This window comes from Eimeria maxima, genomic scaffold, assembly GCF_000499605.1.
Source record: "Eimeria maxima Weybridge genomic scaffold, Emw_scaff40, whole genome shotgun sequence".
Taxonomy (NCBI): domain Eukaryota; phylum Apicomplexa; class Conoidasida; order Eucoccidiorida; family Eimeriidae; genus Eimeria; species Eimeria maxima.
Window position 1 is genome coordinate 26,465 of NW_013563838.1, and position 20,000 is coordinate 46,464.

The 20,000-nt window shown below is 49.2% G+C and overlaps 2 protein-coding genes across 2 annotated transcripts in view; one reads left to right on the plus strand and one right to left on the minus strand.

Moving 5' to 3' along the window:
- Nucleotides 1-4,343: 4,343 nt before the first annotated feature.
- Nucleotides 4,344-9,946, minus strand: EMWEY_00006860 (Eukaryotic translation initiation factor 3 subunit 9, putative; the record flags this gene model as incomplete). The annotated part of the gene is made up of 14 exons (XM_013478365.1): nucleotides 4,344-4,460; nucleotides 4,655-4,784; nucleotides 4,967-5,088; nucleotides 5,710-5,876; nucleotides 6,056-6,142; nucleotides 6,330-6,590; nucleotides 7,281-7,416; nucleotides 7,585-7,754; nucleotides 7,849-7,948; nucleotides 8,155-8,222; nucleotides 8,444-8,677; nucleotides 8,884-9,193; nucleotides 9,551-9,699; nucleotides 9,901-9,946. 14 exons carry the CDS (start codon nucleotides 9,944-9,946, stop codon nucleotides 4,344-4,346), a joined length of 2,097 nt encoding a protein of 698 aa, XP_013333819.1.
- Nucleotides 9,947-13,992: 4,046 nt separating this feature from the next.
- EMWEY_00006870 (hypothetical protein, conserved) overlaps nucleotides 13,993-20,000 on the plus strand; it is a gene marked incomplete at both ends in the record, with an annotated part of 9,362 nt that continues 3,354 nt past the window's right edge. The window contains 3 exons of the mRNA XM_013478366.1: nucleotides 13,993-16,795; nucleotides 17,410-17,899; nucleotides 18,081-20,000. The exon at nucleotides 18,081-20,000 is cut by the window's right edge and continues 289 nt beyond it. Of these exons, the coding sequence (XP_013333820.1) occupies nucleotides 13,993-16,795; nucleotides 17,410-17,899; nucleotides 18,081-20,000 (5,213 nt within the window). The remainder of the gene's footprint in view (nucleotides 16,796-17,409; nucleotides 17,900-18,080) is intronic.

The following is a 20,000-nucleotide window of genomic DNA, read 5'->3' on the forward strand; positions in this document are numbered from 1 at the left end:
CGGGGGGGTTGGATCTTTTAGGGCTTAGGGCTTTATAGAATATTTTAGGGTTTAGGGTTTAGGGTTTGTGCAGTTGGTTACTAGCTTCTCTGGCGAGTGCCCTGACATCACGAGTAGTTCCCTTAAAGGAGAGAAGAACAAAAGGGCCTGTTTGTGGTGTTGAGGGTTTAGTGTAGCTGCTGCATCGTTTGCCTATCTTAGCAGCTGCATCAATCTTTTGCTGCTGCAGCAGCAGATCAAAGGGTTGCACGCAAAAGGGTAAATAAGCGGCAAAACCCTCGCGTACAAGAGACACTGCAGCAGACCAGGTGTACGCACACCTTGCTGCTGCTGCTGCAGCAGATAGAGGCGCCAATCGATCCCAGAAGTTAAATGTCTGTAAATATTTACAACACAGTAAGAGTATACATGATATATATGTATATATACATATACACACATATACATTCATACTTATATACATTTAGATCTGTTTATTTATTTATTAATAATTAAATATAATATAGTGATTATTTACCTGCAGACGCTGCATATGTGTTAGTATTTGTCTCTTAAGGAAATAAAAACGAAGAGCTAAAGGAGGGCCTTCTTCTCTAACAGCAGCAATTAAGGCTGAGGATATTCCTTCAGGTACACCCAATGATAAGTTCCTCTTAGATCGTAAGGACTGCAGCAGCAGCAGCAGCAAGAGCAGCAAGAGCAGCAGCAGCACCAGCAGATAGCAACAAGCTCGAGTTTCTAGTGTTTAGGGTTTAGGGTTTAGGGTTTAGGGTTTAACTGTACAGGGTAGTTCCGCTGTTTGCTGTCGACGCCCCAAACCCCCGCGACTCCATTTAAAGAGATTGCCGCCAAAACGTCTAGGCGGTGGGAGCGAATGGCCCTGCAGGACAAACCCTAAACCCTAAACCCCAAACCCTCGGGTTTAGATTTTGTATGTAAGCTGTAGGGATTTCAGCTTCTACATTGTGCCATGCATTTAGGGTTTAGGGTTTAGACGATAGCTGGAAATCTGAATGGAGTTGATGAAGCTTGTACCGGCTGTATAGGAGTGTTAGGGTTTAGGGCTTATTACTTGTCTACAGCTTCGAGGGCTCTTTTCCTGACAGCTTGGCTATGGTGTTGAGCTGCTCTTTGCGCTACAGCAATTGAAACTGTTTTAGGGTTTTGTATTGTTTTATTTTTTTGTTGTCTGCTGCTGCTGCTGCTGCTGTCTTGTTGTATTTGCTTTTGTGTCTCTTGTTGACTTTGCCTCTTCCCTCCGTCTTGCGGTGTCTGCGCCCCTGCGGTCGTTGCTGCAGTTTCTGCTGCATTTGCTTCTGCAGCAGTTGCTGTTCCGGGTGCTGCATCTGTTCCTGCTGCTGCAGTTGCTGTTCCGGCTGCTGCATCTGTTCCTGCCGCTGCAGTGGCTGTTACGGCTGCTACATTTGTTGCTGCTGTTGCATTTGTTCCTGCTGCTGCATTTGTTCCTGCTGCTGCATTTGTTCCTGCTGCTGCAGTTGTTCCGGATGCTGCATTTGTTCCTGCTGCTGCTGTTGCTGCTGTTGCTGCAGCATCAGCAGAGGCAGAGACATCCACCAGAGGAGACAGAACTCTTGTAGCAGCTAATTCTTTGCGCAGCAGCAGGAGTGCAGCAGCAGCAGTATCAAAGGGTTTTCTTGCTGCTAGGAGTGTCTCAGTTCTCCATGGCAGCAAGTGTCTCCTTTGTCGCAGCAGCAAAGATAAATAGCCCCTTTTGCTTCTTAAATAAGGAGACACCCTGAGGTGTACAGATAGCCAATCTAATGGAATTGCTGCTATCTCCCCCTCATAAAATAGTAAATGAGGAGTAACTCTGAGCACAACACCACCAGGTGTATAGGCACTTCGTCGTGCGTTTCTTCGCCAAACCCTAAACCCTACCGTGTCTCCTCTCTGAATATGCAAAGGCTGCCCTGAGGGGTTTAGTTGGGGTTTAGTTAGGGTTTATTTAGTGTTTATGGTGTATCGCTGAGAGTATCCTAGGGTTTATATTTGTGTATTGCTGCAGGAGGTGTGGCTAAGGGCTTACATTTCCTATATTAGGGTTTAGGGTTTAGGGTTTAGGGTTTAGTACTGTGTGAGTATGAAGTGTTCTACTCGTGCTCTATCTCTTTGTAAGTTACGATCTTGCAAGTTTTTATCTGCAGCAAGAGCAGCAAAAGAGAGAGCAGCAGTAGCATCAGCTTGTATACGTTCTAGGGTTTTAAGGGCTTCAGGGAAGAGTAGCAAAACCCTTCCTCTAAACCCTTGCTCAAACCCTCGCGCTCTCCTCCGTAAACCCCGCAGAAGCCGCCAAAAAGATTTCGCGCGAATGCTGCTATGCCCAAAATGACGAGCCAAAGAAAACTCGGGAACATAACCAACTAAACACAAAACACACAGGGTTTAGTGTTTAGGTTTTAGGGTTTGGCGTTTAGGGTTTAGGGTTTGGGGTTTAGGGTCTAGGGTTTGGGGGTTGGGGTTGATTCCAGAGCGGCCATAGAATTCGGGACAGTGGATGTCACATACATTCAACTGTTGTATGCTGGCTCCTCCGAGATACCTAGTAGGGTTTAGGGTTTATGGTTTGGCGTTTAGGGTATAGGGTTGAGGACATGCGTCTGACCACTCACCTTCGCATGATCGTGTCTGCAGGACAACAAACAGAAACAAACACAAACCCTAAGCAATTAATCCTAAATCTTAAGCGTTAAACCTCAAACCCTAGAAGCTAAGTCCTGTGGCACCCCTTGTTTACAGCAGCTGCACAACCATGAGCAACAGCAGCAACTGCAGTAGCAGCAACTTACCGCAAGCAACGAAACGGGGAGGAGGAGGAACAGCAGCAGAAACAGAAGAACTAAATGCCGGACTCCGGCGGTTTTGTTCTTATGATGAGACATTAGTGTTTAGGGTTTGTGCTGCTGCTGCTTGTCTTGTGAGTGCTTAGCATCGAAGTGTACCACCTGCAGTTTGTTTCCCTTGAGGCTCAGGGTTTAGGGTTTGTGGTAGAGTTTTTAAAAAGCAAAAATCAAGCTTGTATGGTTAGTGGGAATGGAAGGCTAATGGTGGAGGGTTTCGAACAAGAAATTAGGGTTTGGTATTTAGGGTTTAGGGTTTGGTGCTCGGAGCAGGGAGGTCTCAGTTGTCGCTGTTGAGGAGACGACAACGCACACCCTAAACCCTAGACGCGACAAAAAGACAAAATAAAAGTGCATATTTCAATTTAATACCAGCACAAGCCCTGAACCCTGAACTCTAAACCCTCGCCACGAGCCCTTGACGGCTGCTGCGTCGTCGGCTGCGGGGTCTGTTCTGCCCATCCGAGCAAGATGAAGAGTAAATAATTAAATTATGAATCCAAAATTAATAGTTTTAATTTATTTTTATTTTAATTTGCGATATCATGCAACCTGTAAGCCCGAGACAGGGGTATGGCGCTTCTCCTGCTCTGTTGCACGATTACCCGTGCAACTGGGTTGCGCCCTAAACCCTACGCCGCCATGGCGGCGTAGGGTTTAGGGTCTAAGAGGGTCTAGGGTTTGCGGTAGTAAGAAGAGTGAGATTCTTAGGTTTCAGGGATCAGGGCGGTTTGGCACTTCAGGGGACAAGAAGGTTTGTTTTTTCATTCGTTACGGTGGTCTAGGGGTCGAGCCGTTAAAGGGGATTAGGGTTAAAGGATTGGTGGGATAAGGAGTTAAAGGTATTCAGCGACTTTGGAGGTTCAGGGGTTGAGAGGGTTTAGGGTTTACAACACCAAGACAGCTGTGATCACTTCTGATACCCCCATCACCCTATCGTGCTCACTACTCACCATCACTAAACCCTAAACCCTAAACCAAAAAACTAGTGATTGCTGTGGCAATTTCCTTTGAAGGTGTACCCTTAGCCCCAAACCCTAAACGCCTATCCCTGGTAACAGTCATCTGAAACCTTCTTCCCTCAACCCGTACTACTCTAAACAATAATTTCTAGAAAGTGGTTACACGGATTTGAAATATTCTAAACAGAAAATTGGGGTTCGAGCCAAATGTCGCTGCCTTGTCTTTAAATGAATCTTCCATTGGCTTGTTAAGTCGGCAGCAGGCGAAGGTCTAGGGTTAGAAGACACGAGGGTTTAAAGCATATATATGTTTCTTGGCTGCTTGATAAATATTGTGCATAAAGACATCCCGGTCCCGCTATACCCTAAACCCTAAACCCTGAAATACAGGGTGCAGAGCTGCGTTTATAAACCCTCGAGACCTCGACGTCTCCAGATCGCAGCCCGTGTGTGCATGGGAAGCGCTAAAACCTAAACCCTAAACCCTAAACCCTAAATCCTAAATTGGGGGTGTAATTATATCTCAGCAAATAATCTCCTGCTTTACATCGATTTCCTCCTCTATAATTTCCTCCTTCATCTCCCACTCGAACCACGTATCGAATTCCTCTTGAGCACGGCACCACTCCTCGTACTTGGGCTGTAGCAAACACCAAAAACACAAAAAACCCTAAACGCTAAAACACTAAACCCTAAATCTGATACCCGAGAAATGCGTATGTAACGGACACGTCCACCACCTTCGTATTCTCACGGTAACGTCGTCCCTAACCCTCGCTCCACCTGGGAAACACAACCTCTCCAAGCCTTAAGCCCTAAGCCCTAAACACTCACATGCTTGACCTTCCAGGCTTCCAGTCCGTCCAGTATCTTCTGGAAGCGTTCGCATTCTTCTTCGCATTGTTTCAAGAAGGCTCGCCGTTTCTCACTGCGCAGCCTCTCGTCCTCGGCCTCGTATCTCTTGCTGCATCAACAAAGCAAACCCTAAACCCTAAACCCTTAACCAAAGGAAGCGCCCATGATGGATACACTGCTGACGCCAGCGCAACACAGAAAAACGAAACAGTAATTCAAATCGCTATACCTCAAATCTAGCCGATGAACACTGCTTGACCCCCACCCAAACCCTCAACCCTAAACCCTAACCTGTGTTCCTTCATTCTCTTCTTGATATCATCAAGTTGTTTTTCTGACAACAAAGTTGGGGGATGAGGCCTCCATAAGAACTGATAGAAGAATTCCTTCTTATTCTTCTCTAGCAACTTGCCCTGCACCAACAAAACAAACCATAAACCCTTGACCCTAAACCCTAGATTGTCGATTCCGACACTAAAACCCAAATCCCTCAGGATGGCACCATTAATCCTTAAGTAAACCCTAAATCCTATCAACTTTCTCAAACCCTAAACAGTCTCTCCCTCTATTTCTATGTAAACCCTTCTAGACCCTCAGACCCTCGACCCTCCCCTGACTCCAACCACGCCCCTCCTCCCAAACCTTAAACCCTCAACCCTAATTACGACGAACCTGGAAGGTCCAAATATTGAACCCTGTGCTTCCTTCAAGCCTAAAGGCTTGAGAGCTACCAACAGGAGGAATAACAACACAAGTCGCGAGGTAACGACCGCAGTGTGACCACCGTACTTCATTGCACATGTAATGCTCGTCTTGATGCAACACCTGAACAGCAGCAGCAGCAGCAGCGACGGGCGTTATAAAGATAGGCGAATCAGACAGACGCTGCAGTTATTGGTGCAGCAGCAAACAAATCACGACCAGCCACAGAAACAACCGCCAGCAGCAACAGTAACAGCAGAAGCAAAAGAAACAAAAGTAGCGAACACCACCAACGGCAGCAGCAGCAACAGCAGCAGGAGGAGTATACCGACCTCTACTTTGTCTTGGTCATTAAGATGGCAGAACATGACGGTACCATAGGCACTCAAGGAGGCCAAGACAAAGTAAGAACCGAAGGGAGACCACTTAAGGAAGTTCATATAATTAGGTATATCGAAGGAATGTGTCATTACTGTGTCTCTTTTGTTCGTCTCTACATCTGCATATACACAACATAAACCCTCGTAGACCCTTGTAAACCCTCGGAAACATTCTAAGCCCTAAAAAACCTTCAAAACGAACCCACTTTTTAAACCCTCTAAACCCTAAAATATCCTCATGCCACTCCCCACATACAGTATATATATAAACCCTAAACCCGAAACCCTATAGCCTTACTGCCTTCGGCGGCGTCGTTGACGCGGAAGAACCGCAGGCTCTGGTTGTTGGTTCCCTCCTCTTGGACGACCAACACGAAGCGCTTGCCTGCACAAAAACACTAAACCCTAGATCCGAAACCCTTAAGAGCAAGAATTCGTCATTTTTTCTCCAACTCCTAATGAGCATGCAAGGGGGAAACTCATAGGGTTTGGGGTTTAGACAGCTGAGGTGGGGTTATCTAACAAGCTGTAAGCCCGCGTAGAAAAGGGTTTAGGGTTTAGTGTATATTTACTGGGTCCTTCCTCCCAATGGAGTTGTACGGCGAGATCGGTGAGTTGAATATTATCAACAGGAATATCTTTTTCTCTCATTCTGAATATTTCTAGTTGACTAAATTCTTTTCTTCCTTTTTTTCCTGTTTTTTTAAATACCATTGTTTTTAAACAAAGGAAATCACCATTACTCTGCCAATGCATTGCTGCTCCCTTCACGTTATACACATTCTTGCTCGCTAATTCACGACGGCTGGGGATATCCACCAATATCAGACGACCTGCATATACACCCCAAAAACCCGAAACCCTAAACCCTCTATAATTTCTCTCTCACGACCAAAATACACCTAAATGAACCGAAACCACGCCAATACAAACCATTTTAGCCAACGATGCACAATTCATACGCCAATCAAGCTAAACCCCAAACCCTAGGTAATTGGCTGTTGTGACAGTTCATCGGAGGCGGTGATAAAGAAGCGCCACGCCCGACACATCTGCCCCTTCCTTCTGCCTCAACCCCTCAGCATCTCCGTTCCTAGATCCTAAACCCTTAGGGTTTAGGGTCTATGTCGGGAGACGGGCTAACGCCATGGAGGAGGCATGAAACCACAAAACCTAAACCCTAGACCCTAAATGACATTCTGTAGAGACAGTTCATCGGAGGCGACGATAAAAAGGCGACACGCCCGACACATCTGCCCCCTTTTTCTCCCTCAACCCCTAGCCATCTCCGTTTATAAACCCTAAACCCTAAACCCTAGTTGCATGCAACGACGGTTTCGAGGCTTTAGATGATGCATCACGGAGAGAAGGCCGGAGGCCCCTGGGGGAGGTGTCCCAAACCCTAACTCCTAAACCCTAAATAAACCCTTCAACTGTCAACTCTCTCCCCTCCCGCGCCGAAAGAACACAATCCTCATATCCAACACTAAAAGGGTTTAGATATTAGGGTTTAGGGTTTATACCTGGTGTATCATCTGATCCTCTAATCCAAAGAGAGACAATGTTGTCTCCTGGTGACCATTCAAATTTCTCTACAGGGTACTTCAAGGCAGAGAAGTGTCCCTTCTCGTCACGCAACAACTTCACAGGGGTTACATCCTGAAACGCAAACCCCAGACCCTAAACCCTAAACCCTAGAACCTCGGGACGATGGGGTGGCATGGGAAGCGACATAACGAGGCATGATAAGCTGTAAACCAATCAACCCTTGACCATAAAATCTAAACCCTAAACACCAGATAACAGACGGTAAACCCTAAACCCTACCTCATCTGCTACTTGATCAGGGAAGTTATCCTTGGGGTCCATGGCATAAACACATAATTCTTTGTCTCCTATTTTAGCTAAATACTTTTCATCATGAGAAAATAAAAAGTGAGGGAATTCTGTCCCTCTAGGTGTTGCCGCGGGCGTGGGGAATTGCCGCAACATTTCACCTGCACATACATCCAAAAAACCCGAAACCCTAAACCCTAATTTCTAAACCCTAAACTCTAAACCCTAGAAAAAAAACGGGAAACAAATACGAACCTGTCATCACGTTCCATGTCTTCACCGCCTTCTCGTTCCTCATCGATGCAGGGGTTCCGTCCCAAGACAGCATGTAGGTCTCCTTGGGTGAGAACATTATCTGTAACAAAAATCATAAACCCTAAACCCTGAAAACCCTAAACCCTAATTTCTAAACCGCAAACCCGTAAGTCCCGCTAGAAATCCCAGAAGTGGCCGCTGCAAATCCAAAACTCCAAACCCTAGTGTCAAAACCTCAATCGGTAAGGTCACTCTACAGTTCTTGCCGCTGCTGCCAAACCCTAAACCCTAAACCCTCGCACGCACCTGCTTCACTTCCTTATGTTCAAGTCTCGCCTTTTTATCGAAGTTACGTCCGGCCCAAAGAGCAATACCTACAGTCGCACCCCAAACCACGCCAAACCCTAGTAGTCTCTAAACCCTAATATCCTCTAAACCCTGGACCCTCCAAACCCTAAACCCTCTAAACCGCCCCTGTGGACGACGACGGTGTTTGCAACCGCTGTATCCCTTTCCGTAGAACTTCCTCTGCCCGTCTCCTCCATAAACCCTCTTTAAACCCTTAAAACTCCCCAAACCCTAAACCCTAGTTTACCTTGTCTGTGGAAGGTAGCAAGATAAGATCCTTGAGGTGACCACTGGACCCTGAGCTCTGTCCAGATAGCTTTGCCATCTTGTTTCTCTTTTTGTCCATCATAACAAAGAGTACAAGGGTTTCCCTCCATTGGATCTAACCAATAAACCTCTGTCTCTAATGCATGACGTAAAACAAACTGCTCACGGAAACGAGGATCGCTTAACCACCAACGGACGTCTTCACGTGTAAACCCTAAACACCAGCAACACAACAAACTGCTAAACCCTCATACAAACCCTAAACCCTAAAAAAGCCAAAACAACCCAAGAAACCCTAAGAAAACCCTAAAAAAAGCCCAAACCCCGATACACCGCAGGACAGCAACATATAGTGACCTCCACGCAGTTCACGTATGTCTAGGGTTTATGGTGTATGAGGGTTTAGGGTTTATGACTAACCTCTGAGTGTAATGGAGGGTTTATAATCTTTATCTCTAGCAACGATCTCATCGAACTCATCCAACATTGCTGCTCTAAATGTGTGGCGCTTATCAATCTTATAACCATTGAGTGCTCGTGCTGCATGCGCAGCTGCGTATACACTAGGGAAAGTTAAGAAACAACAACCACGAGTCAATAAACCCTCGCTATCCATAGGAACCTCTATATTAAATGCAGCCTCTAAATCTTCCCCTCCTTTACGAGATAATTCATCCGCTATCTTCTTCCTTAACACCGCTGTTAACTTCTCCAAACGATCCGCCCCAACCTGATACACATAAACCCTAAACCCTAGTAAACCCTAGTAAACCCTAGAAAACCCTAGAAAACACTAAAACAAAACGAATATAAACACTAATGAAGAATAATAAGGGATAATAAAGAATAAAGTGTACAATCGTGAACCTGAAGTAATAAACCCTAAATCTATCAATGTCCTAAGTCATCAGACCTAAGCCCGAGTTCGTAAACCCTAAAACCCTAAACCCTAAATCCTAAATCCTACAGCACCAATGTGCAGACAGCGCAAACCTTGGCGGAGGCTACTCAACACAGATGCATTGGTAAGCAACCTCTTTGAACCCCAAACCCTAAACCCTAAACCCTAAACCCTCAAAAGACGCACCAGCGGGACGCCAACCATGATGACGGTATTGGGGAATCGATCGTCCATCTGAAGGAGAGGCTCAAAGGCCTCCAATTTCTTGGTGAGGGATTCCTCATCTTCATCGCTGTCATCTGAAATGTATTTTAGCAACTCCTCCTGCTCTTCTTCTGCAAAATATACAAACAAAACCCTAAACCCTAATGCCTAAGCCTTCGGTAAACCCTTCAAGCAAATCTCCCGAAAAAATGCCCCACGTAGAGGGCTTATATGCCCCAATATGCCCACGAACAGCGAATAAATGCAAACAAACAACCGACACAAACCCCAAACCCTAAACCTTAAACCCTAAGCCCTAAAAACTTGCGCACCCTTGACCTCCAACTTCTGAAGGTCCTCCTTTGTAACCTTCACCATCTTGGCAGTTTCTTCAGCTTCCTGATCTAGTGGTTAATGGCACGACCTAAACCCTCAAACCCTTAACCCTAAACCCTACCCCCCAGCCCTAATCGCATGCAGCAACGGCCGTCGTCTGCGAGGAGAGCCAACAACTGTGAGGGTTTAGGGGTTAGGGTTTACGGGTTGTTAATAAATTAATTTCTTCAAAATTAATTACGAGAAAATCGCTGCATTTGCTGGAGGAGCTTGCAGCGTTGGCTCAGAGGGTTTAGGGGTTGGGGTTTAGGGTTTAGGGGCTGTGGGGAAGTGTGTCTGCGCTCGCCAGGGGAAAGAAATGTACTTAGGGTGACCCCTTAACACAGCCCGATCCTAAGCAAAGACAGAAGATGACCATCAGCAGCAGCAGCAGCAACCGTGCTTCAAGCAGTTGCAACAGCTGCAGCAGCTGCTGCTACTGCAGCAACTGCTGCAGCAGCGCAGCCCCGACGCAGCCCCAGACCGCCGACGGACCTCATAGCCCATATTTCCCCCCTTTTTTGTCTTTTGTTAAAGAAAAATGACAATTTTGTTAATTAAGAACACTTTTTTCAATTATTGACACTCTCTGCGGCAAGAAGTACACACTAGACGCATGCATCACTTAGCTTTTTCCCTTCTGTCCTCTCCCTGGTTGTAGCAGACCATACACATTAAGGCCATTACCTCTGGTGTTTTTGCATGTTCACCTTCTTATTGTTTTATGTTAATAAAGGCCAAAAGAAAAGGAGGCCAGATGGTCCTAAAGAGAGGCAGACAATCTGTTATCAACTGGGTGTGTTGCAGCCGGCCCTAAGAGAGTTAAAAGCACGCGTCACAGGGGGGCTTGAAAATCCCGGTATGCGCCTATATTTTGCTGCATGCACAGCAGCGGAGACATCTTCTGTGCTATTACTGCAGCACAAGTAGAGGCTTTTGCGATTGTTGCCGCTTTCTCTCTTCACAATCCCCAGGCCTTCCTGCACTGCCCCTTCAGCCGTCAAGAGAGACCAAGAAGACCACTTGCTTTTACTTGACCTTTGAACTAAATAATTCAGGCTGCTGAAAAGCAAACATTTCCTCGACAAATTGCAAATAAATACTCTCGTTCTCCTTACTAGGACAACAGGCTTCATCGACAAAGACAGAGGGGAGGAGGGTTATTAATGCCCGCCTCTTTAAAGCGGAAGCCTGATGGTACTATCTGTTGCACTCCGTCTCTCTGATTTCATAGCAAAGAACACAGTTTTTTTCTTGGTGACGAGTACCCGTATAACCCTGCAGCCGCATTCTTCCATATGTAGCCTGACGTAGATCCGACATACATGAAGTGCCCAGACGAGCCCCTTGGAAGGAACTACGACAGTGGGTGTCCAGTGGTTATTTGCATCGCAGACGATTTGATTCGGGTAGATAGATATCCAAACTGTGCAAAGCATGCACAAGGGAGCGCAACCGAAGAAGTTGTTCATTCATGGTCTGTGGATGTTAGCTGTTCGACCTCGTGTCAGCATGCAGGGCTACATCGCTAATCTACTCGGATGTTGATCTACATGCCCCGATTTCACCAGTAACGATTCAGTAGTACGTTACTGGGAATAATGCCGGCAACTGGCTCGAATACACTCGAGAAGTGGGCAGCCAAGTTCTTGAGGGGGCGCGTAACTTGAGGAGATTGGGATATCCCCACAAAAAGGGTGCAGAACTCACGGAAAGCGAGAATATTTCTTTAATTGGAGAGTTTTCTTGCAGCCTGCGTAGTGTTTGATAACCACTATCACGAAGCAACGTATATTAGCAAGCAAAACCACAGCGGCAGCCTGTACATGGGGTCGGGAGACCCATAACGCCCTGCTGAATGCTTCTTTGTGACGTGTCCAATGGGGAACAGATGGTTATACATCCATATATATAATTGCTTTATTTTTACATATATTTATTTTTAGTTGCTCTCCGGAGCTAACTGCTTGTCCATGACAGTCTATCCCCCCTCTCACGCTATCTCCGCTCCAGAGCAGACAATAACTCTTTATTTCTTGTTGTGGGATCTGGCTCCGCTTTTCTACTTTGCATATGTCTTGCTGGTGACGGTTTGCTACTAACATCTAAGACTCTTGCCAATGCGGGTATGCTGACTAGCGCCTCCCCGATGGTACTGAAACGGTGGTCTACTTCCGTGCAGCACATCAGGCAAAAGTAGGACTTGTAGTTGGTATTCCTTTAAATCTCAGCATCTGCAGCAAGAGTGGTGAAGGTTTGGGCCTACCTAAAGGGAGAACAAGGGAACTATAAGTATTAATACATCTTCCAGCCTCTACCATGGACTACGGTGGTGAGCGCGTAGTAAGGGTCTATCTGTTTTCTGTGCCTTTTCTTAATGCAAAATTTTTTGGATGTTAATCCCCAAGAACACACATGTGCCACCGTGCAAGGACACAGCGTTCCTGTCCCCTTGCGTCTGTTTACTGTCTCCTTTTAGTATTTCTCCCGTTCCCCTCCTGATTAGTTGTTCTCCTGTCTCTTAACTTACTCGGGAGGACAGCAGTGTCAATTGCTGCATTTCCTATACCTGGTGGAGTTGCTGCATGCAAAGAGCATCAAATCAGCTAGCAGGGATTCCTGCAGCAAGTTTGCAGCATTCCCCTCTTAGCCGCAAGGCAGCAGCAGTCCCCTCACTGCACTAAATCAGAGCCCCATTACGATGCATGGCATGCCTTTTTATCAGATATGTGCACCAACTCAACTCCTTAATTGCGCCTTAGTAAGCGGACACTAAGAAGGAATAAATTGATAGGTAATATATCCCTTGTAGAGGAAGAATCTGCTGCATGCAGGTGCAGCACAGTGCCTTCCTTCCTAGAGGAACACTCGTAATAATGGATTGAAATCTCCAGCTGCTGCTGCTTCTACTGCTGCTTTCGTGTGTTTCTTTGGTGCAGCTGCAAAGTCTGTTCTTTATTAGGAAGTTATTAGGCGAACAATTCTTTTTTTCTTGTTCTGGTGCCGCTGTCTTCTATCACAACTAAGTAGGAAGATAAGGAAGAAAAGAAGATTCTTACAGAATTTTGTTAAGGAAATCCCTTTACAAAACTCCTAATGATACACCCTAAACCATAAACCCTAAACCCTAAACCCTAACTACAAATTTACACGCAGTCGTCGGAAACAGAACAGCCCCAAGGGGGGTTTCGGCGGAGATAACCAAGGGTTTCGGGTTTAAGGTTTAGGGTTTAGGGTTTAGGGTTTTGAAGTTCCCATATATTTACCTTTATTTCAGCCCAAAACATACAGGAAAAACTATAGTTGTGTAGATAAACATTACATTCTGCTGCTGCTGCTGCTGCAGTATCAGCAGCAGCTGCAGGCAGCCAGCCCGGCAGCAGCAGCAGCAGCAGCGTTACAGAAGTCAACTCGTTGAAGCAGACTGCTGCTTTTCTCTTTTCAAGCTTTTCATGGAGAAGCAAAAATCTCCAGTGTTTGCCGCTAGCAGCAGCAGCAGCAACAGCAGGAGCAGCTGCAGCCGCTACGGCAGAACTGGTGTAAGCTGCAACAACAACGGCTGCGGTGCAGCCGTTGTTGCTGCGCCATTGCAGCAGCAGCTGCAGAAGCATTCTTGCGAGGTTCTAATGCCCGCAGCCTGTCAAGCAACGATCTGTCGACAGCAGCTGCAGCAGCAGCAGCAGCAGGAGCGTAACCTGTTGCAGTAGGCAGCAGCCAGACCAGTGAAAGCAGCAAAAGGGCGAGCTGAAGCACCATTTTGTTTGTTTTTCTGTAGTTGCTGCCTGCAAAAGCAGCAGCATCAACAACATAGCAGCAGCACTTGCTGCAGCAGTTGCTGCAGCAAGTGCTGCAGCACTTGACACGTTAGTAGCATCAGCTGTAGCAGTCTTATAAGGACTCCCGCATGCAGCAGCAAAGCCTGCAGCAGCAGCACCAGCAGCAGTGGCAGAAGCCGTTGCACTGGGGAGGGCCGTAGCGGCAGCAGGAACACCAGTAGCAGCAAAAGTAGCAACAGCAACAGCAGCAGCAGCGGCGGCAGCAGCAGCGATATGGACGGGGGTGGCGGCGTTAGTGGCAGCTCGTGTGCTGAAACAAAACAACAGCCGGCAGCAGCAGCAGCAGCAGCAGAACTACAAGTAGTAACCAGAGCCTCTAGCAACAAGCGTAGAGATACTGCATCAGCAGCAGCATCGGCAGCAGCAGCAGCAGCACCTGCTGTTTCTGTTGGGTCTACTGGAGCGGCAGCAGCGGATATGTCTCCGCGTGCTGCTGCCAGGACCACCCCAAGGCGCCGTCGTCCTCTCCGCAGCTGCAGCAGTGCAGCAGCAGCAGCTGCACCACCACCGCCGCAGGCTAGGGAGTCACTTGTGGCTAAGGCCTCCCGCCACACTGCCGTGGGGTCAGCAGCAGCAACAACGGCTACAACAGCAGCAGCGGCAGCAGCAGAAGCGACACTAGCGGGGACAGCACGAGCTGCAGCAGTTACATACCAGCACTGCAGCAGGACACCACGAACACGCCAGCAACATTTGCAGCAACAGCAGCAGCAGCAGCAACAGCAGCAGCAGCAGCAGCAGCAGCAAATCGACCCCACAGAGGCTGTATCCTGCGGCCTTTTCTCGGGTACGGAGCATCCGGCTGCTTCTTCTCTTTCAGATGCGCAGGCAGCAAAGCAGCAGCTGCAGCAGCTGCAGCTGCAGCAGCAGCCGTCCTCTGCTGCAGCATATGTAGCAGCTCCTGCTGCAGCAGGACCAGCACCCGCTGCTGCTGTTTCTGCTGCCGCAACGAGGAGATGCAACGCCACGCAGCAGCTGCGAGGCCATGAGATAGCAGCAGAAGCTACCTCTGATGCTCCTGCTGCTGCTGCTGCTCAAGGTGGCAGCAACAGCAGCAATAGCAGCAGCAGCAGATGGGATTTAAGGGCAGTCGCCGCTCGCTGTCGTGGCGCGGCGGAGGCAGCAGAGGGAACAGCAGCAGCAGCAGCTGCTGCAGCACCATCAGCATCTGAAGCAGCGGACGCTGAGGAAGCAGCAGCAGCAGCAGAAGGGAATGAGATAACTGCAGCAGCAAGGGCGGCGCTAGGCCGCCCAGCAGCAGCAGCAGCAGCAGCTCCTGCTGCTCCTGTAGGCAGGAAGCGAGTGGCAGCAGCAGCTGCTGCTACTCGCACAAGTCATTCTAAGAGGTCAAGAAGGCAGCAGCAGCAGCAGCAGCAGCAACTGGAGCAGCAGCAAGAAGACAACTCTGTGGTTAGTGCTGCTGCCGGTGGCATCGAGGCTGCATTTGCTGCTGCATCTGCAGCAGCAGCAGCAGCCGCTGCCGAGGGCCCCACAGGAGGGGTTCCAACAGAAGCTTTAAGGGAGCCTGTGGCAGCAGCAACAGCAGCAGCAGCAGCCAGTGCTGCTGCGCCAGCTTCTGCTGCTGTCGAGCTGCCCGCAGTGGAGGATTCAGCAGATCCCGTCAGCAGCAGCAGCAGCAGCGGGGGCAGCAGGACTCGGCGTGCTGCAGCTGTTGCTGCTGCTGCTGCGCTGCAGTCGTGCATTCGAAAGCAGCGGCCGCCACCAAGCAAAGGCCCAGGCAGCAGCAGCAACAGCAGCAGCAGCAGCAGCAGTGATTTAATATCCAGCAATAGCAGCAGCAGCAGCACGAGTAGCAGCAGCAGCAGCAGCACGACGATGGCAGTTGCGGGCTCCTCGAGTAGCAACGTCAGCAGCAGCAGCAGCAACAGCAGCAGCAGCAACAACAGCAGCTGCAGTTCTGTCGTTGCATGCTTGCCTGCTCCCCCCCCACCATCATCATCAACATCATCATCAGCAGCAGCAGCTGCTGCAGCAGCAGCTGCAGCAGCAGCTGCTGCTGCAGTACCTCGTAGTCTTGCTGCAGTAGAGGCTATAAGCTTGCTGCAACGTCTATGGGTACGCCCTGTGCTGCTGTATGTGGAGACACTAGATCCGCTGCTGCTGCCAAAAAGAGACAGTTTTGCTGCTGCCTACTCGTTAGTGCAGCAGCTAACACAAACAGAGGAGACAGCACTGCAGGTGTATTGTCTCTTTCGTATATCTCTTGCTGAATGGGCAGCAAAACAGTTAAGAATTATACTGCAGCAGCAGCACCAGCAGCTACTGCAGCATCAGCAGCAGCAACAGCAGCAGCAACAACAGCAACAACAGCAGCATGGGGTATTAATACCCGCAAAGACACAATGTAATACAGCAGCAACGGGGGCTGGTAATGCAACATCTGCTGCAGCAGCTGCTGCTGCTGCTAATACTGTTGCTGCTGCTCCTGGAGGAGGGGCTGCAGCAGAAGCAGCTGCAGCAGAAGATGCATGCAACTGCGGAGACGGGAAGGTAATTTTCAGAGGAAGCAGTAAAAACAGCAGCAGCAGCAGCAGCAGCAGTTGCTGCTGCTGCAGCAATGACAGCAACACCACTGCTGGTGCAGATACGCAAAGAACCCGTAACACTTGTCTACGGTGTACAGGAAAGCAGCAGCAGCAGCAGCAGCAACAGCAGCAGCAACAACAACAGTTGTTGCTGCAGCAACAGCAACAGCAGCAGCAGCAACAACAGCAACAACAACAGCAGCAGCAGCAGCAACCGCAGATGCACCCTCTGCTTCCTTTGTTACCCCCTCATTGTTACCGTATCCTGCCTTATCCCCCAACCCAACATCCCCAGCAGCAGCAACAGCAGCAGCAGCAGCAGCCGAACCCCCAGCAGCAGCAGAATCCCCAGCAGCAGCAACAGAATCCGCAGCACCAGCAGCAACAGCATCAGCAGCATCAGCAGCATCAGCAGCATCAGCAGCATCAGCAGCAGCAGCAGCAGCAGCAATTGGCAATATTATTATTACGTGAGGAGACATATTTTTGTGGTTGTTATAATTGTGGCAATTTGCTGCTGCAGCATCTGCTGCGCTGCTGGGAGGTGTATGGACACCTGGTGTATTGGTTAATAAAAGGATTTATTTATTTAGATCGTTTTTTTACTACAAGAAAAAAAGAAATTGGGGATACACCTACATTATTATTATGTTCTCTTACTGTCTTCCAATCTTGTGTACGTTTTTTTTTTGCTGCTAGTGCTGCTGCTGCTGCTGCTGCTGCTGCTGCTGCTGCTGGTGATGGGGGTGGTGGTGGGGTTCTGCTGCTGTAGATAGTTTTGATGCTGCTGTTGCTGCTGCTGCTGCTGCTGTAGGGAGTGAGGCTGCTGCTGCTCCTGCTGTTGCTGCTGCTGTTGTGGCATTTTAAACGGGGTACTACTGCAGTGTTTGCTGCTGCTGCTGCTGTTGCTGCTGTTGAATTCAGGTGTACGCGCATGTCCACAAGCGAGCTGTTGAGGCTCTAGCAGCAGCAGTTGCTGGATATAGGGAGCAGCTGCAGCACCCACAGCAGCAGCTGCAGCAGCAGCAGCACGGCATCGATCCTGCTGCCTTTAGGAGACTAATGTTGATGCTCTGCTGCTTAGGAGAGCCGCATGTTGCTGCTCTCGAGTCTACTCCAATAACAGCAGCAACAGCAGCAACAGCAGCAGCAACAGCAACAGCAGCAACAGCAGCAGAATGTCCGGTGGCTGATAAGGGCGTGCAGCAACAAACGGCAGACTGCAAGGCCTCCAGCAGCAGCAGCAGCAGCAACAGCAGCAGCAACAGCAGGAGGACGGCGCGTGTAATACAATGGCGGCTGCTGTCTACATCGCAAGCTGGTGATGCCTCTGCTGCTGCTCGACAGCAGCAGCAAACTGCTGCTGCACTGCAGCAGCAACAGCAGCAGCAGCAACCCGTGCTCATGATGCAGCAGGCTGCAGCACAAAGATGGCACGGACAAATAATGGGGGAGCAGCAGCAGCTTGGAGAGCTGCAGCAGCAGCAACAGCAGCCGCAGCTAGTGCAGCAGCAGCAGCACTTGCAACAGCAGCAACACCAGCCAACTGGCCGCTTCTTTGATGACCTGCAGCAGTACGTTCTGTTGCTGCTGCTGTTTTTGCTGCTGCTGTTTTTGCTGCTGCTGTTGCAGTTCTGTTTGCTGCTGCTGCTGCTATTTTATGTTTGCTGCTGAATTGTTTTCCTTGCTGTTTCTGTTGCCCGCAACGAATGCATTGCTGTTGTTGCTGCTGCTGCTGTTGGGGTGTATCTGCAGCTTTATGTTAACGCAATCGGAAAGCTACTACTGCAGCAAATGCAAGGAATGGCTGCTGCAGGATCTTGCTGCTGCACCTCCTGAGGCGCAGCAGCAGCTGCTGCAGCTGTTGAAGTGTGGGGACAAGCAGCAGCTGCAGCAGCCCCATCAGCGCATTGATTTTACTGCAGCAGCAGAGTGTGCAGCTGCAGCAGCAGCTGCTGCAGCTGCAGCAGCAGCAGACCCTCAACAGCAGCAGGGACAGCGGGACGCAAAAAGATGCTGGTTGCGGGCGTGTTGCGATTCACATGCAGCAGCAGCTGCTGCTGCAGCACGAGCAGCAGCAGGACCAGCAGCAGCAGCAGCAGATGACGATGATGAAGATACAGTAACAGTGACGGTTACCTGTAGCTGCGGCAGCAGCACATCATGCAGCGGTCCCCCTAGTTCACTGCAGCAGCAGCAGCAGCAACAGCAGCAGCATATGCGTCAGCTGAAGTTGCGTGCATGCGAAGCTCGTTTGCTGCGTCGTTTACATCAACAGCAACAGCAGCAGCAGCAGCAACAACAACAGCAGCAAGTGGGCAACAACAACAACACCACCACAACAACCAGCAACAGCAACAGCAGCAGCAACAGCAGCAGCAACAGCAACAGCTACACGGAGAGGGTACACCTGCTGCTGTCCCAGGAGCAGCAAATATTTAATCTTGCTGCTCTCTGGCCACGACTGCAGCAAAATTTGCTGCAGCGAGCATCGAAGGTAACAATCATCGATTGTCTGCATGTTGTACTATGCGGGCCTGGTGGGGTTGCTGATCTGCTGCAGCAGCATGCATTCATCTGTGATCTGCATGCAGCAGCACCAATGCAGCAGCAGCAGCAACAACAGAAGCAGAGGGACGGAGGAGAAGGGGGAGAGGAAGAGGATGTAGAGGACGAGGAAGAGCAGCAGCAGCAGCAGCAGCAGCAGGAAGAGACTGGTTGGGATTCTGGAGGTCATGGTATATGGGAATGCAGCAGCAGCAGCAATGGTAGCAGCAGCAGCAGCAGCAATAACAGCAATAACGGCAGCAGCAGCAGCAACAGCAACAGTCATGCATGCAGCAGCAGCTGCACAACAGCAACAAACTTTGATTCCCGCCCGTCAGACAGCAACCTGAGCAGCAACAGCAACAACAGCAGCAACAGCAGCAGCAGCAACAACAACAACAACAAGACCACCATCCCGACCACCACCAACAGCAGCAACAGCAACAGCAACAGCAGCAACACCATCACCAGCAGCAGCAGCAGCAGCAGCAGCAATGAAGTAATAGATTTATGTTTGCTGCTGCGTGGTCGTCGTTTGCTGCTGCAGTCTGTCTGGCGTTTGCTGCGTTTATATAAACCGCTGCAGCAAAGGCAGCAAAAGCCTCGTGATTTATTTGCTGCATTAGTAAGAGAGGCAATAACTAATAGAGTTATACATATTATACAACCATTATGTTCTCCTGCTGCTATTGCTGCTGCTGCTGCTGCTGCTACAGCTGCAGGTACTTATGTTGGACCACATGGAAATGCTGCTGCAGCTGCAGCAGCAGCAGCAGCAGCAGCTGCTGCTGCTGCTGAAGCTAATGCAGCAACAGCTAATGGGAATGCAGCGGCAACTGCTACTATGTCAGCAACTGCATCAGCAGCAACAGCAGCAGCAGCAGCTGCTGCTGCTGCAGAGACAGAGACACCTGCTGCTGCAACAAATGCAGCGGAGAGCACTGTCTCTGCAGTATCTCGCCGTGTTACACGTAGCACCCGCAGCAACAGCAGCAGCAGCAGCATAAGCAGCAACACAAGCAATGGGAAGACCGAGCAGCAGCAACAGCAGCAGCAGCAGCAGCAGCAGCAGCAGCAACAGCAGCAGACATTATCAATCCGTGGTAAAGTACGTGGCACATTACGTGT